Raw genomic sequence first — 18,710 nt, forward strand, 5'->3', positions numbered from 1 at the left:
ATAGCCAAACTCTACTAGCTCGATCCCCCAAGGAAAGAAAGAATCACATATCCATGATTCATGAATAATCCAAGACGTGGATAAGGAGGATGTTTGGCCATAACATAGTGGAGACAATGAACAAACAAGAAATAAAGGATGAGTTATTATAACTTGTTAATAAACATATCAACTTGTCAAATATACTCTTATAAAAGGAGGTGAGACAAGTATTGAGATAAGCTATATGACCCTAAAACTCTACATAATCACTTAAGACTAATTTGATGAATTGCAAGTGCAAGCTTGGAAGATTCAAGGAAGCAAGATAGGAGCAAAAGCATCATTGACCCGAGAAGAATTTTAATTTTTCAATTCCGTAAATTACCACAGTGCTGGAAATTAATTAATTACAAATGGAAGTGTATATAGGAGAGCAAATTAATTGACAATCGCACACTAAATAAAATGACATCATATTTTTTTCTTATCAATAAATTCTTTTTGACCGTTTTACATTTATAGCCGCTGCATTATGGTAAGAAAATAAACAATAAACTTAAAATTAACTTGAATAATAAAGTATAAAAATTTAGACATAGCTCACTATTAATTTTCATAAATATATCCGTCATATTGAGTTACTTTTATCAGATGCATTACAGCTCCAAAATAACTTATCTTCTAAATTATAATTACATAAACAAAGCACCTCTGTACCATGACAAAAAATTATCCCTAGTTTGATTCTTCATCAGACACAATCATGCAAAAATTATCCTACAAAGAATGGTAGAAATGAACCTTATACTGACAAGAATTTACAAGAGACTGCTTTGCTTGATCATTGATATTAGCAACAAAATTCAATAGCGGTAGACACACATTCTTGTGCCACCTTCACATGAACTCACCTCAAACACAAAATATGTCAACAAAAATGATCCATGGACACCAAACCAATCTACACCCAGAGAGAAAAAGAGATAAGAGAGAGAGAAGGGTAAATGTGATTAGTGATGTGATGGGAAGGGTGTTAATTGGGTGTATGCACTATGTGGTTGTCCATATATCATTACTCAAATGTTAAAATCTGATCAACCTATATCCCCTTTTTACACCCACCTATTCCATTTACTTACTCTAACCACTTCTTGGAAGTGAATCTTGATGAGTCAATTCATAGTTTCCACTTGTCGGAAGTTGATTCTCACTATCCTCAATATTTGCTTTTGAACAAAGGAAGAAGAAGGAAGATGTGTATATTGTAATATGCCAAATGCTGTAAACATTTCAAAAGAAAGTAACATGAGGAAAGGAAGAAAAAGAGAAAGAGATAAGGTACTATAGGTACTGTTAATGTCGTTCTCCAATCAGATTTTGAGTTTTACCTCAATAATATACATAACTGCATATTTGTAAGGTTTGCATTAAATGTAAATGCATATTCCTTAGGTGAAATTTCAATTCTAATTGAAGAACAACATCAACAATACTAAGTTTTGTCTTTAGTGATACCTATGCCAAAACCAGTAGGTTTCACTGGTTTCAAGTGTCCAGCTTATTGCTGCCATGGCCAATGCAGTAAAACCAGCTAAGGCAAAAGCCCAATGGTAACGTCTCAAAAGTGTCACAACAAGATTATAGAGCCATCGCTTTATAGTTTGGAAACTGCAGTGAAAATTCATTACTATCACTTATTTAGTTATATTAAGGCTCAACTTCATTAATGTTTTCATCTTCAAGCACATGCAAGTTTAACAATAAGGCATACAGGTACAACTGTGATCGGGCCATGAATACAGCATATCAAAATTACAACCTTGTAGATACCTAATACGATTAACCCTAATGAGATTTATGTTATGATTAGATAGACTTCTTCACAAGTGCTTATAAGAGAAAAATATAAAAGATGGAATGAATTAAGTTTCTCCCATAAGTTAAAATCAACTTACAAACCTTAGCTTTTGAAAAAGAAAAATTAGATAAGATAGTTTCTATACAAGTTAAGATTGTAAGTTGATTTTAACTCACAAAAGAAACTCAATTTATTTTATCTTCTTATTTTCTTTTTCAATAAGTACTTATGGAAAAATTTAACTGAACAAGGCATTAAGGTAGCCATGGAGGAATCTGTTAAAGTAGGTCCAACTCCCACGATCGCCTTCGATGTTCTATCAAGAGAAAAGAAAAAGAAAGCTACTCCTAGGAATCATTACCTACTTTTTAGCTCTTTAAACACCAATCTCCAAAATATCTAGTAGCCTACACGATGGGACTATGGTATAGAAATAAAAATAGGATAAGGATTAGAATTTATGGGATATGTTTGTATTAGTTGGAATTTTTTTATTATTGGGTATGGTCAAGGACCTCCTCTAGCAAAAGTTTAACTCATGAATAGCTTTACTACAGCAAGGATCACAATAATGGCTAACCTTTTTTTTTTTTTTTTTGAAGATAACAATGGGCTAACCATGAATAGGCAGTGAATGCATGAAAAATTAAAAAAAATAAAAATAAAAACAAAAAACAAAAAGCATTGTGCCATTATATTTATAAATCAATATAACATTGTATATCTTATCCAAACAAACTTATATCTAAGTACAGAGAACATACCAGTGAGAGAAATTAAGTGAGACTCCAATTGGAAAGGAAAGGGACCTACACTTTGTTAAGATCTCTATCAACCATCCAATAAGGAGACCAAGACCACCAATCACAATCACAAGAACAACATTGGAAGCCCTACATAATTCGGCATAGATAAATATGAAAAAGACTTTAAACAACTTTATTGGTAGGTAAGTGTGTCTCAATAGTCAGTCTACTAGTTCGTGTACCTGGTTGCTTTAGTTGCAGCCATTAGGGCAGTAAGGATAGCAACTGCTGTGTGAATTGCCCTCTTAAATACTTCATCAATTGTAGCTAGATAAAGAAAAGTGCTAATCACAGCCATGAAAGAGAGCCAGAAATCCATGAACTGAAACATTGATAAGTAAAGCCATGGTAAATTCTCAGAAACATAAATATAGCCATTTTTTATTACGTTAAGCACGTATACATGTTAAATATGACTGATTCCTGTTGTATATATCATAGATATTTACAAGATCTAGAATATTTCTAAATATCTTTAGATATTGGTTTCCCTATTTCCTTATTATTTTGTTTTCCTATTTCATTATTATTGTTACTTTCTTATTTAAGCATAGTCATTTACTCTATAAATAGGGATATTAGAGAATGTGCAAAAAACACAATTGATATACAATTTATTTTTTTCAACTTGGTACCAGAGCTTTCGATCTTGGGAATTCTATTTTCGCTACTCAATACCGGCGTACTTTTCACCGCTCAATATCGACATATTGTCCATCACTAGAATTGCCTACAACACCGCCAGTTGTTAAACCTGGAGGTGCAACTTTCCTTTTCCCACTAGACATATAAAATAAAATAAAGAAAAACTGTCTGTGTGTTACTGTTCAGCACATACTTTTCACACATACTGTTCATCATGCACTATTCAACGGTATTGTTCAACATGCATTGTTATTGTGATACTGTTCACTAGGATATTTTAACCTTCACCAAGGAGGAAGTAAATCGTTTAAAAAGCCTCATCAATTCCATGAGTAAGTCATCCGGTACCGGTATCTTAACCATGAAGGGTGAGAGTTCCTTTAATATTTTCGATTCTAATTCCCAAAACATATGGGTTTTTGATTTTGGAGCAACAGACCACATGACCCTATTCCCTACACACTTTCCAACATACACTAGGGCATCTAACAAACAACTTATTACAAATGCTAATGGAGATGTGTTCCTAATGTTGATCAGGCAGCATCCAACTTCAATCATTTCTATCCCTAAATTAGCTAATAATCTCAATTCTATACGTCAGCTTACTCAAGATTTAAATTGCCCAATAATTTTTTTTCATTCTCATTGTGTCTTTCAGGACCTTGCGGGAAAGACAATTTTAATTGCTAAAGAGCAGGATGGGTTATAATTTTTGCAACATAAAACAGATGACAGTATCAGAAAAAATGAGATGTCTTCCAACCACCAAAAAACCACAAACACATGGGCTGCTTCACAAATTTGGCTTTATCACAAGTGTCTTGGACATCCTCCATTTGGTTTACTTAAACCTCTATTTCCACATTTGTTTACGAAAGAGTTTTTTATTTGTGATATTTATCAAGTTTCTAAGCACCATCATGCATCCTTTTTACCTAGTAATAACAAAAGTGTTTCTCCTTTTGATCTTGTCCATTCTGATGTATGAGGACTGGCCTATTGTTGAATACTCTCCCCCTATAGTTGAGGGCTGACAAAGAAGGATACGATTTCAGGAATGATATCTTTTGAAACAAAATGACGACGACTCTCAAGGTTATAACATTTGTACCCCTTTTTATTAGAGGGGTAACCAATAAAGACACATTTGACAGCTCTTAGGTCTAACTTGCCATGATGAGGACTGTGAAAATGAACAAATGCAACACACCCAAACACACGACATGGGAGAGGTCCTATACAGAGGTCTATTTAAGTTTGTAATGCCTAAGCCAATGGCGTAGCATTTTTACTTCCAAAATTTTCTCTATATATATTTTCCGAAAGAATGAGAGGGAATACTGGAGGTAGAGCTCTAACCTGTAAGACATTATAGTTCAATGCACACCAAGTACCTACGTCACATGCATGATATAGTCCACTTGAAATTCCACTGGATGTGTATAAAACCCATTCTGCCAATGCCTGCATAAGGGAAACTATTTATGGGTTTTGTATACTATGGGTTCTATATCAACAAAATATAATGACATAATAAGAGTTACCAAATACCAATAGTAACAGTAGTAAAAGGAAAGAACCACCTTCTGCCGAAGGGCCCAATAGGCAGGAAGTATGGCTGCAGCATTTGATACAATGAGAAAAATTGATTGTCGCACATGCCCTATACAAATTTTTAATAATTGGATTAAGGAATTTGTACACTGTTATAAAACTGAACCAATTTTTTTGTCAATATAAAAAATGAGCAAGCACCTTGATGTGTTACAATTTCAATGCTGCAGTCAAAGCCTCCATGGTTTCGATCACAAGAGCAGAAGCTGCGGCGAAAAGGTAAATATTTAAAATGGTAAATTCCTGAATGAGTAGAACAAATGCAAAACATGAAACCTGGAAACTCCACAACATGACATTTGATATTTTTCCAGGTGACTCAATCATTAGACTCATAACCAAAATGGTTCTTGTCTAGCAACTTAAAGAAAACAAACGAAATGTAAATGCAACTGATAAAATACGAACAACCAAAGGGCTTAAGATAAACCTGTATGATGTCAATCCACTAGCATCAAAAGCAAATTTACAGTCTCCGTGAGAGGAACATCGTTTTGGGCATCGCTCAAGTGAAAGGGACATGATAGTTGGCCCTTTCATGGAATCACTGCTGCTATTAAGATCACTAAGATGTCTTAGACCAAAACCCCAAGTTCCTTCTCTAGCATACATAATATAAAAGTTAACTTTGTCATCACTTGAATCATATAACGTGAAAAACATAGATGTATCACTTCTCCTTGTCTTGTTAGCATAATAATAGTCCCAGCTATCAAGAGATGGTAATCCACCAAATCTAGCATACACTTCATAACCGATCTTCATATCTGAGGATAGTTGTACGTGAATATTTCCTCCAGCTGCACCACGAGGAATGTCCATAAGAAAGTAAGTCCAAATGTTATCAGGTTCTCCAATGTATGATGAGTTTTTTAAAAGTGGCTCAAGAGGAAAATTGGCAGAATCATAAGATGCTCCTCCACCAACTGGTAAATAATATGATTCAAAGGGGGTTGAACCTCTCCTTACAAATGTCTGCAGACAACCATTCTCATCTTGTCAACATTTTATTCCAGCGCATAAATACTTTCAAGCATCAAGATATAGAACTGATCTACACTTAATACTATCTCAACAAACCAAGAAAAAAAAACAAAACTATTTCACTTGGTAGACACGTGTCATCTCTATTGGACTTCACATCAGATGTTACCAGAGTGGATAATTTGCAAATAGAAAGTTAATATTAATAATTTAATGTTTTTATCCTTTTGTTGTTTACAAGATATGGCTACATTTGACCACATTCTGATTTTGCCTAGTAAATTCGTAGCCTAAAAGTAAGCAGTTTTGTAGTAGTCCAAGATGCAAGGAATATCACACAAACACAATTTAGAGTCCATTATCACATGTTATAAAGAAGCACTTAAGGTGACAGCATCATGCAAAGAATTAGAATACTACCTGAAGCAAGTAGCTATCCATTGTACAATTCGGTCCAGCTTTCCCAAGTGGGCATTGAAGCACTTGAGATTTCACTGAATAGCAAACTCTTACATTGTTCTCCTGAGTCTTTGTAAGATTGATTGGTTCTATACTAATGTACCAACGACCAATTAATGGTGAATGAATAATCAGGGGGGTTTTAGCTATATCAATGGAATGATCATAATGAGTCACTGATGGCATTGCACCATGGCGGACAAAACACATTAAGATAATATCATTTTTGCCATCAGTGTTACTCGATGGAGTAACATTGAATCTGATATTTGTTGCTGTAATGACGATTTCTTCTGCCACATTCATTATATCCAGGGAGAAGAAGTTTGGTACACCTTCATGAACACAAAAAGTTTCAAAATTACTTTTGCAGGTCACCAAATTTTCAAACACTGACATGTTCACTTTAGCCTCCAAAGAATTAGAGAAGTCCGACTGCGATGCTGTGCATGAAAGTGGATAAACTGTACTGTTGCAGAAATCCCCGCTCATCATTGAATCTGTGCATGCTTCCACACTTATATTGGCAATGAAGAAGTACGATGGACCCCGTATAATCTGCAGAGACAAAGAAGTAATTATTTATCCATCCATGTGGTTCAAGCATCAAGACCTTTGCTAAGTGACAAAGAATGAGTCAAATAGAAATATGTAAAGAAATTTTATTTTAGTGTGTAACAAATACACAAATCAATATTATCAATATTAAAGTTGGTATCCAATCTGACATTGTACAACCGGTGTACTACATGTCTGCACCATTTTCAGAAATAGCAATCTACTCTATCAGCGTTAAAACCCAATTCTAAGACTTTGAAATTATGAAAGAAAGTGGATTAGTTTATAAAAACTTTGTTACACTATGCATACTGAACAACCTTTCTTCATGTGAATGACAATTAAATTTGATTCAAATTCCAATCCTGTGTGCATCAGACAAAGAAACCCCCTTATGAAAATAAAATAAAATTCATGAGTATAAGCCCGCACTGAAGTATGGAAATTATCTTATCCCAAAAGGACTCACTAGAAGAACAGAAATCATTCGCTGAAAAGTCTGTCATAATAACAATCAAAATAATAGTGACAAATTCTTTTATTGCCAAACATTAGTCTAAAATTTAAAGTACTATTTACAATTTTACATAAAACTTCAATTAATAACAAATTGAATTGTGTGCTTATTAATAACATTAATATTTAGAAGATTTAGATTGTAATAATATTGGTTAACTTGAAAACTTTTTCAAAAAAATAAAAATTACAATGCAGGGGTAAAAGTAACAAAGAAATCCACCACCAAAACTGTTAGATATAATTTTATCTTATAGTTTTTATCTTATGGGCCTAGGCCCACTACTTTGTATTTAAACACATCTTGTGCTTTGCAATACACAAGGAATATGTTCTCTCCATTCACCATTACTCTCAACATGGTATCTAGAGCCTAATCCTTGACCTCCCAGTGGACCCACTGTTCATCGGTGCCCGGAGAACGTGTCTCATTCCGTTTTCCAGCTACCCACCCTGTCGTGTCTCCTTCCGGCAATTTTTTTCCTATTTTTTTTAGGGTTTTTTTCTCGCTGCCGCCGCCGCCGCCTTTCCGGCCGGCGACCCCCCCACCCAACTCGCCTTCCTCCGGCGAACCCAACGCCGCCAGTCGCGTGGCAAACGGAGGCCGCACGCGCCCCCACGCGCCGGTTCCGTGCTCGCACAGTTTCTCTCTCCTCTCTGTCGGCCGCTGCGCGTGGCGGCGCGTCCGGCGACTTTTCCGGCGGTGATCACCGGCGCCGGACTCGCCCAGACCCCCTCTACCCAGATCTGTGATTTGTTTTGTGATCGGCCATCGTTTGTCCCGGATCTCTTCCTTTTCGGGTCGTTTTTCTCTCTCCTGTTGCTGTTTCTCTCTCCTGTTACAGCATCTATGGCTTCCTCTTCCGCTGATCGGCCTGACTCTGCTATTTTCACTAATTATGTCAATGTCCCTCTTTCCATTGACAAGTTAGATGGCACCAATTATGATACTTGGGCTTCGGATATCAAACTTTGGCTTAAGGGACAGGATTATGTTGCTCACCTTACCCAAACAGCTGCTTTTCTTGATGAGAAGGATCGTCCTCGTTGGTTGAAAATTGACGCTCAAATTTGTAGTGTCCTTAAGTCGACTATTCATCCCTCCTTAAAGCAAATTTTTCGTGCCCATGAGACATGTGTTGATGTATGGGAACAAGCCCGAGTGTTATACACCAATGATACTCAACGTCTCTATGGTGTGTGTCAAAACCTCCAGAATATCATCTCCCCACGACGTCTTGATGGCTCCATGGCTGAGTATTTGGGCAAAGTTCATGGCCTCCTACATGACTTCAATGAACTTTTGCCTCTTGCTGACACTCCTGCCAAGGAACTAGAGCAACGCCAAACATTCTTTATGTTGATGGCATTGTATGGGCTTCCTGATGAGTACTCTTCCATTTGTGATCAGATTTTGGGATCTCCGACCGTGCCTACCTTGAACTCAGCTTGGTCCACTCTGTTGCGTGTGCCCTACAAGTTTTCCCCTGACATACCTTCTTCAGCTCCCACTAGCGACTCCTCTGCTTTGGTTTCTCAACGTGATGATCGTCAACGTTCTCGCAAACCGGGCAAAGGTCGTCCCAAGTGTGATCACTGTCACAAACTGGGCCACACAATTGACCGTTGCTATGTCTTACATGGTCGTCCCCCTCGCCCTACTACTGCTGTTGCCCACACTGCCTCTCCTATCTCTACTGCATCTGGTGCTACCCCCTCTGATAGTTCTGGCTCTGGGCCCCCAGCTCTCTTCAATGACTTCCTTAAATGGTATGAAGAACGTCAAGCTTCCAATTCCACTGCTTCTGTTGCGCACACAGGTCCTTCGTTTGTTGGTCTCACTCACTCCACCTCTCTTGGCCCTTGGGTCCTAGATTCTGGTGCAACCGATCATATTTCTGGTAATCGGTCTCTTTTCTCATCTCTTTCTACCTCTGCTTCTTTACCCTCTATCACTATGGCTAATGGTTCTCGCGCCACATCTCATGGTGTTGGTACTGTCCACCTTTCTCCTTCTCTCTCCATTGACAATGTCCTTTATGTCCCAGAGTCTCCCTTTAATCTATTATCCCTTAGTCGTCTTACTCGCTCTCTTGATTGTCTTATCTCTTTTACTAAAGATTCTGTTTTCTTACAGGACCGGAGTTCGGGACGGATGATTGGCACCGGATGTGAGTCTCATGGCCTTTATCACCTACGCACCTCTGCTCCTGTTGGTTTGGTGGCAGATTCCCCTTCCCTCATCCATGCTCAATTAGGTCATCCTAGCCTTGCCAAGCTTCAACAACTTGTACCACGTCTGTCTAAGTTGTCTCATTTGTCGTGTGAGTCGTGTCAATTAGGCAAACATAGTCGTAGTTCTTTTTCTCCGAGTGTCCCCAACCGAGCGTTGTCTCCTTTTGCTTTAGTTCATTCTGATATTTGGGGGCCGAGTTGGGTCAAGTCCACTTTAGGATTTCAGTATTTTGTCACTTTTATTGATGATTACTCTCGATGTACTTGGTTATTTTTAATGAAATCTCGTTCCGAATTATTTTCCATATTTCAATCCTTTTATAATGAAATTCAAACTCAATTTGGTGTTTCTATTCGTACTTTTCGTAGTGATAATGCTCGTGAATACCTCTCTCACTCCTTTAAAGCCTTCATGGCTTCCCATGGCATTCTTCATCAGACTTCTTGTGCATATACCCCTCAACAAAATGGGGTGGCTGAGCGTAAAAATAGACACCTAATTGAGACCACTCGCACCCTCTTACTTCATGGTAACGTTCCTCAACCTTTTTGGGGTGATGCTGTCCTCACTGCTTGCTACCTCATCAATCGAATGCCATCTACTGTCCTCAACAACCAAATACCTCACTCTATTTTATTTCCCACTCAACCTCTCCACCCTCTACCACCTCGCGTCTTTGGATCTACATGTTTTGTCCATAATCACAGTCCTGGTCTTGACAAACTATCCGCTCGGTCTCACAAATGTGTCTTTTTAGGGTATCCTAGGTCTCAAAAAGGGTATAAATGTTTCTCTCCCTCCCTTCGTCGCTACTTAATTTCAGCTGATGTCACCTTTCTTGAGTCTTCCCTCTACTTTTCATCTTCTTCCTCTTCTCCTACACCTGTCATTGCCCCTTCACCCTTACCTCTTATTTTTGATACTCCTCCTGTGTCTGCTATGTCACCCGACCCCCCACCTCCGCCTCCGCCTCCACTTCAAGTTTATCATCGTCGGCAACGCTCTAGCCTTCCCATTGGACTCCCACCCGACTCTACTTCGGTGCCACCTCCTTCGTCTCCTCCGGCCCCACCACTTGAGTCTGACCTCCCTATTGCCCTCCGGAAAGGTAATCGTTCTACTCGTAATCCTTCCCCTCATTATATTACTCTGAGTTATCACCGGTTATCCCCCTCCCAATATACTTGTCTCTCTTCTCTTTCCTCTGTGTCTATTCCTAAAAATGTAGGTGATGCCTTGGCCCACCCTGGTTGGAGACAAGCCATGCTTGATGAACTGTGTGCTCTTCAGAACAATGGTACTTGGGATCTTGTTTCTTTGCCTCCTGGGAAGTCTGTGGTTGGATGTCGATGGATCTTCACAGTCAAGGTTGGTCCTGATGGCACCATTGATCGACTCAAAGCTCGTTTGGTCGCCAAAGGTTATACTCAAATTTTTGGATTAGACTATGGTGACACTTTCTCCCCTGTTGCCAAGATGACCTCTGTCAGATTATTCTTAGCCATGGCTGCTCTTCGCCGTTGGCCTCTCTATCAACTGGATGTTAAAAATGCCTTTCTTCATGGGGATTTGCTTGAGGAAATTTATATGGAGCAACCTCCTGGGTTTGTTGCTCAGGGGGAGTCTTCCGGTTTGGTATGTCGTCTTCGCAAATCACTTTATGGTCTTAAGCAGTCTCCAAGGGCATGGTTTGGTAGATTCAGTACTGTAGTTCAACAGTTTGGTATGACTCGAAGCGAAGCTGATCATTCGGTATTTTATCAACATTCCCCTGCTGGGTGTATCTACTTGATAGTGTATGTTGATGATATTGTTCTTACCGGTAGTGATCATCATGGCATTTCTCAGATAAAACAACATCTTTGCCATCACTTTCAGACAAAAGACCTTGGTAAACTTCGGAATTTCTTGGGGATTGAGGTAGCGCAATCTACAGATGGAATTGTAATATCTCAAAGAAAGTATGCATTGGATATTTTAGAGGAAACTGGGCTAATGAATTCCAAGCCCGTTGATACACCTATGGATCCTAATACCAAACTTCTACCGAGTCAGGGGGAGCCTTTCTTAGATCCCGAGAGATACAGAAGACTGGTTGGGAAATTGAATTATCTCACAGTAACTCGTCCTGACATCTCTTTTGCGGTTAGTGTGGTGAGTCAATTTCTCAATTCTCCATGTGCAGGACATTGGAATGCAGTCATTCGCATTCTGAAGTATATCAAAGGTGCTCCAGGAAAAGGTTTATTATATGGCTACAACAATCATACCCAAGTTGTGGGATACTCAAATGCAGATTGGGCAGGCTCTCCCTCTGACAGGAGATCCACCTCAGGTTATTGTGTCTTTATTGGCGATAACTTGATTTCGTGGAAAAGTAAGAAGCAGAATGTAGTGGCAAGATCTAGTGCAGAAGCAGAATACCGTGCCATGGCCTCTGCTACGTGTGAGCTTATTTGGCTCAAACAGTTGCTTAAAGAACTGAGATTTGACGAAGTTACACAGATGACTCTCATATGTGATAACCAAGCTGCCCTTCATATTGCCTCAAATCCAGTATTTCACGAGAGGACCAAACACATTGAGATAGATTGTCACTTCATTCGTGAGAAGATTTTATCTGGGGACATTACTACTCAGTTTGTTAACTCTACTGATCAGTTGGCAGATGTCTTCACCAAATCATTACGGGGTCCTAGGATTGATTATATTTGTAACAAGCTTGGTGCATATGATCTATATACACCAGCTTGAGGGGAAGTGTTAGATATAATTTTATCTTATAGTTTTTATCTTATGGGCCTAGGCCCACTACTTTGTATTTAAACACATCTTGTGCTTTGCAATACACAAGGAATATGTTCTTTCCATTCACCATTACTCTCAACATGGTATCTAGAGCCTAATCCTTGACCTCCCGGTGGACCCACTGTTCATCGGTGCCCGGAGAACGTGTCTCATTCCGTTTTCCAGCTACCCACCATGTCGTGTCTCCTTCCGGCAATTTTTTTCCTATTTTTTTTAGGGTTTTTTTCTTCGCTGCCGCCGCCGCCGCCTTTCTGGCCGGCGACCCCCCCACCCAACTCGCCTTCCTCCGGCAATAATATTGGTTAACTTGAAAACTTTTTCAAAAAAATAAAAATTACAATGCAGGGGTAAAAGTAACAAAGAAATCCACCACCAAAACCATGATTAAAAAAAAATTCTATTTAGTTATGCACAGTATTGTAAAATGGCAGTAACTTCACCAACATAATAGCTTCCCTTCTAGTGTATAAATGTTAGAAGACAGCGTGCAAAGGATAACAAACCCTTCTAACTGTTGGGATACAAACAAGTCTCACATCGATAAAATAAAACAAGAAATAATAACTTATATGACACAAACATACTTCAATGATTGAGAGGCCTTTTGGGTGATGACCGAAAGCAAAATCGTGAGAGCTTAGGCCCAAAGCGGATAATATCTCATCATTGTGGAGTATGTTTGTGTAATAATCTTACAAAAAAAAACACCCTCATAAAATATCCCCTCAAATAAATACCATAAAAAATAACCCCAAAGGTTAGGTCCCTTGTTTGAGAGGAGGATTGTTGGGATACAAACAAGTCCCACATCGATAAAATAAAACAAGAAATAACAACTTATATAACACAAACATACTTCAATGATTAAGAGGCTTTTTGGGTGATGACCAAAAGCAAAACCGTGAGGGCTTAGGCTCAAAGTGGACAATATCTCATCATTATGGAGTATGCTTGTGTAATAATCTTATAAAAACAACTCATATAAAATATCCCCTCAGACAAATACCATAAAATAACCCCAACACTAACAGTGATGAAACATAATTTGGATAGATGTAACATGAACATAATAAACCTTACCATCTTTGATTGTGTCCTTGTAGGTCCAATGCCATTGAAAAGACCAATGTACCAAACACCCGGAGATATCTGAAAAATAATTTGTTATGTTAACAGGCTATAATAAACCCTTCTCAACTAATAATAAAGGTGGTAGAGATATAAAATTTGTGTGCCATCACCTAAGAAGTTTTGGTTTTTAGAAGTGTGTGCCCTTGACATGGGTAGTATTTTTTTTTATTTTACTTTTTTTTTCGGGGGGGGGGGGGGGTCTCTTCTATTTAAATGGAGAAGATGGGTCAAACACAATTTTATAGAAGCTTAAAAAATAAGATGGACTTTTTTAATAAGAAAAATCAAAAAATAAGGAAGAGCTTATGCTCCTATATTTTGAAAAATGCAAATGCACAAGCCAACATATCACAACTATCATCACCCCTGCTTCTCTGTGCACAGAACCATCCTTGGCAACTGTAAAACCTCACTGTCACACCCTCATTGTCTCCAAAGCCATACAAGCCAAATCACCAAATAATCATGAATAGCCATATCTACCATGTTGGACTACTATTACAAATTAGACCCATGCCCTTGCCTCCAGCAACAACCTTTGCAAATTTGTTTGTCGGTTGTCAAACTGAAGCTAACAAGTCCTAAGCCACACAAACTGTTCCACCATGTGAGACACTGCTACTCTTCCATGAAATCATGTATTGCATTTTCTCCCAGTCCCCATGTGCATGCATCATCTCTTTCTCCTCTATGCCATGTCTTTGCCTTTCCAATTTCCCCCTTTAGATGTAGATGAGACCTAGGTTTAGGTCTTTTCTATTTTTATTTTTTTTTTGGTTTCCTTTCCTTCCCTTTTTTGAAGTATCCTTTTAAGATAAAAATATCTAAAAAGACCAAACAGCTTCAGTTTTACCTTTTAAAGGTATTACTTTGAACATTAAAGTAGCTTTTAAGATAAAAGGAAAAAAGTCAAGCCAAACACTATTGTTGGGATCATCACAAGAGGAACTGTTGTAAGGGCCACACTTCAAATTAAATGTGTTAGCATTTAAGATTGAGTTAGTCCAAAACCCAAATTCTAAAATGGGGTCAGAACATGTCCTAGTAATTTTTGTTAGGTCTACGAAGTCTTCCGTTACCAAGTCATTATTAAACCACCTGCAAATGTCTAGTTTAGTAAACTTCACACTTGAGATGTTCAATCCTTGATGTGAAGAAATGTTGGAGATCTCATATTGACTAGTGATATGACCAAAATAATATATACAAATAGAGGACAACCCTCACCTCTTAAGCTAGCTCTTAGGATTGAGTTAGGCTCAAATTCATATAATAGGATGGCATCAAAGCCTATCTAGATCTATTGTTGGGTCACCTACATTGCAATGCTCCAAGCTAGTAGCCCTAGGAGTGAGGGAGAGTGTTGAAAAATCACCTTAATTGCAGTCACCCCTTGCCCACCTTAGTTGTGACTCCTGTGGGGTTGCAATCATTGCAGCCTCCAAGGTAGTGTTTAGTCTTACATTGACTAGAAATAGAGCTTAAATAGAGCTTAAAAAGTTTCACCTTACAAGCCAATTTTGTAAGGTATAATTGGGTCATAAGCCCAAATTCTAAGAACTACCATGGTATCAAAAGCTTCTATAACCTAGAGGTCAGGAGTTCTGTTTGCACTCATTCTTCATTGTTAAGTTTAATTTTAGTACAAGTAGAGTGGGCAAGTAAATTGCCTGCATTTCATGCCCTAATGGCTATGGGGGGCATGTCAAAGATATTAAGCCAATCTTGTATCTTCACATAATAGCTTAAAATTTTAAGAAAGTTGATCCTTGACGATAGGAATTTCAATATTAAGGCCAGTATTTCTATTTTAATAAAAGAAAAAGGAGATGCTGGGCAAGAAGACACTGCCAGTAAATATAATTAAAAAATAGTGCTTCATGTAAAAAGGACTTATAATGATACCTGATTGTTTGTCAGTTTCATAGTGATGTTTTTCTGCATAGGAAAGCACTGCTCCACATCTAAACCATTTATCCCTAAATAAAGGAAACAGGGGACAAAAGGTATAATTAATAGGACAATGGCACTAGAAAGTTCAAAAAAGAAATTGTCTCTTCTTTCTTGTCAAGAAAGGAGATCGACAACAAGAGGGAGAGCAAGCGACGGGGGAATTCAAATCTGTCTCCCTTTTCCTTTGCCTCAAATTGAACAATGACAATTCAACAAAAACAGATCTCTCTTTTAAATGGTAATACCTTCTCTCTTGGTAGTTAGTTTTTTTAATGATTTATCATTTATCAATATTCAATTGGAAGGTAGGGAAAGGAAAGGAAAAGGGGATATAAGATTTGAATCTGTGAACTTGTAATGTCAAAGTGATTCACGCACTATTGAGTCAAAACAAAGCACAATAGCATGCAACGAAGAAACATTACCCATTCATGAGTTCAGTACCATCTATTACAAGATAACCAAAGAAACCATCACAGAAGAGCGTGCAAATTAATGGAAGAGGTGGAAACATTAAAGACACTATTGAGCCAAAACAAGAGCCTGATCCTTTAGATATTTTGACACTAATTTAATAATGTGAACTTGGTAGAGCTCCAACATTTCATTCATGCTGACGGATTATAAGGTATACTCAAATACAATTTCTTGGCATTGCACAAAATGAGTTCACAAATACTTGCAGAGAGAAATTTAAGACAAACATTATGTTTTTGAACTTAAATTTCAAAAACGGTATAATTAGCTTTAGTTGAATGTATTTAGGAGGGTCCCTACCAGAGACGGCTGAATCTTTCAGAGATGTGTTTAAGGCATCCGGCAGTGGAGGACTTCCATCTCTAAAGCATATTATTGGCAATGTGCTCATTGGAACCCTTTCAGTTCTTGAAACATCCTGAAAATGACGTGTCTATGAAATATGAACAAATGAGGAAAGCAAAAGCCAGAGACAACTAAAAGGAAAAATGATATTCTGAAGGGCACTCCATGGACTTTTTCTGTTGCACAACCAACAATGACAAATAGAAAAGTTACATAAGAAAATGAAAATTGTGAAGGGACATTTAAATAGGATTTTTTTATCATCAGAGAACTATAACATTTGTATTTTTATCTCATAGAATATGCATTGTAAAAGATGAGATATCAAAATAGAAAAATATGAAATCATCCAAAAGCAACAGCCAACATATAGATGCTTCCACTCTGAGGTGATCTATTGGGAACCAATGCAAGATATGAGACTTGAGTCCCACACCGGAAGTATGGGATTCTAGTGTGGGGTTTATAGGACTTTGAGCTCTCCAATTTCAACAACCAGCTTTTGCGGTATGGCTCTCCTAAGTTTCTAATCAAATGATATCAAAGTCTTCCACCATGTCTCAGCTGCAAATGGTGGTGACACCAACATTTTAGTGTTTGCCTAGTGTAGGAATTATAAGGATTTGGGCTCTCCAACTACAACAACTAGTTTTTGTGGTGTGGTTCTCTCAAGGTTCTTATCATGATCCTATCTACAAAGAAGTATGAATATACTTACAAGGTCTACATCTGAGTTCAATGCAATAGACAGTGCAGAAAACCATGGCGGCAAGTCAACTGGAGCAATAGAAAACATTAAGAGACAAGTAAGATCATCCATAAGTCATCCAAGTCCTTATATATCTAATACGAGTTGCTTTTAATCTTTAATAAATAGTAAAAAATAACATAACTCAAGACCATATGACTATTTGAGTCACCAAAGCAGAAGGAAAAAATTAGCTTCTTCAGTGATACTATCTCACCTCTGTCTCCATTTGATACTAGGTAAAAGTAAACGACACCAAACTGATTATTATCCACTTCTTGCTTATAAAGGGATTCTAATGATAGTAGTTAAAGTAACAAATTCAATGAATCACAAATTAGAGAACAAATGACAAACACCCAATCACATCAGATTATATCATATGCTTCAAGTCAATTCAAGGTTCTTACAGTGTTAAGGCTACACTTATCAAACATTGCCATATAATCTGTACATGCACTCTGAAATTTCTATCAGAATGATTAACAGAAAAACATATGACTCGTAGTTCAACAAAATCAACTCCTTCATAACATAAAACAAGAAAAAAGAAAACAATTACATTGATGCTAGTCTCCTAAATTTCCTTAGGCTTAATTCTTAATTCTCACCTTAGCCCTCTTATATAGAAATTAGAAAAACAGACCAACGGTATAGTCCTTTCCTTAGAAATTCAGCAGACGTAGTAAGATCAAAGGAAAACATGCAGAGAGAGAGAGAGAGAGAGAGACTATTCTCCAAAAAATTCACCTTTACATTGAAATCCAATTGCAACCCATGAAAATTCACACTACACAACTTCATGAACAACACACACAACAACAAAGCAAACAATAATCACTATGAAGAAAAGGATCACTGCCAATTGGCTCACACACCTCTGATATAGCGCAAATCAAAGGGCCTGAGCCTAGTCTCAGGGTATCTGAAGCTTGAAACAGTAAAGGTTTCACCTTTACCAGTGCCCACTTCACCATTTGCAGAGAAAACGCCGAAGGAACAGGAAAAGAGCACCAAAACAGTGAGAAGCAGATTGGGATGACACCATAGGATCAAATTGAAGCCCATCTTTTTATCACTGTTCCTGTGATTTTCAGGCAATTCTCAGATCATGGAGACGCCGGAAAGTGAGTGACACAAAAGGGGTTAGAGACTTTATTAAATAATAATGAGAAATCTTTGTCAGTGAGAATGTGGTAAAGACGACTAGTGTTTGGGAATTATGAGTCAGTGGCTAAGTATTAATAAATAATCATATAATTGACACAAAATCTATGATACTATGATGCTTTTTTCTTAGGACTTAGTTAACTCTTGTTGGGTTGACTTGAGTCGACGGTGTTAGACCTCGGTTACTTACAACATGTGTGGTTTGTTTGGAATTTTGTGAACAAATACTATTTTAGTAGTATTTTCGCATAACAAATAAAAATGACAGATAAAGAGGGAGAATAAAATTAAGCATATTGAATAATAACTTTCTAATAATATCTATATATATATAGACTCTTAATGAGAACATCTATTAATACGTAACACGAAAATAACTAATAATATTTCCTATCATGATTCTTTTATTTATTCTTT

General features: G+C 37.6%; 1 protein-coding gene across 3 annotated transcripts; it reads right to left on the reverse strand.

Annotated features, from left to right (window-relative positions):
* Window positions 1-557: 557 nt before the first annotated feature.
* On the reverse strand, window positions 558-18,432 carry LOC109802198 (uncharacterized). Of its 3 annotated transcripts, none has more exons than XM_083072981.1 (14): window positions 18,002-18,432; window positions 17,094-17,152; window positions 16,331-16,463; window positions 15,506-15,579; window positions 13,550-13,618; window positions 6,313-6,909; window positions 5,339-5,883; window positions 5,050-5,114; window positions 4,878-4,957; window positions 4,654-4,758; window positions 2,829-2,968; window positions 2,605-2,733; window positions 1,498-1,650; window positions 558-1,261 (listed from the first exon to the last, which is right to left on the reverse strand). In XM_083072981.1, the coding sequence occupies exons 1-14, from the start codon at window positions 18,189-18,191 to the stop codon at window positions 1,123-1,125; spliced, it is 2,478 nt and encodes an 825-aa protein (XP_082929107.1). In that variant the 5' UTR covers window positions 18,192-18,432; the 3' UTR covers window positions 558-1,122. The 3 variants fall into 3 exon arrangements, with proteins under 3 accessions (XP_082929107.1, XP_020219034.1, XP_020219036.1); XM_020363445.3 differs by having other exon boundaries at window positions 16,331-16,448; window positions 18,002-18,429; XM_020363447.3 differs by lacking the exon at window positions 17,094-17,152 and having other exon boundaries at window positions 16,331-16,448; window positions 18,002-18,429.
* Window positions 18,433-18,710: the final 278 nt, after the last annotated feature.

The sequence above is a fragment of the Cajanus cajan genome, chromosome 4, assembly GCF_000230855.2.
Source record: "Cajanus cajan strain Asha chromosome 4, NIPB_CcT2T_4, whole genome shotgun sequence".
In the NCBI taxonomy this organism is placed as follows: Eukaryota; Viridiplantae; Streptophyta; class Magnoliopsida; order Fabales; family Fabaceae; genus Cajanus; species Cajanus cajan.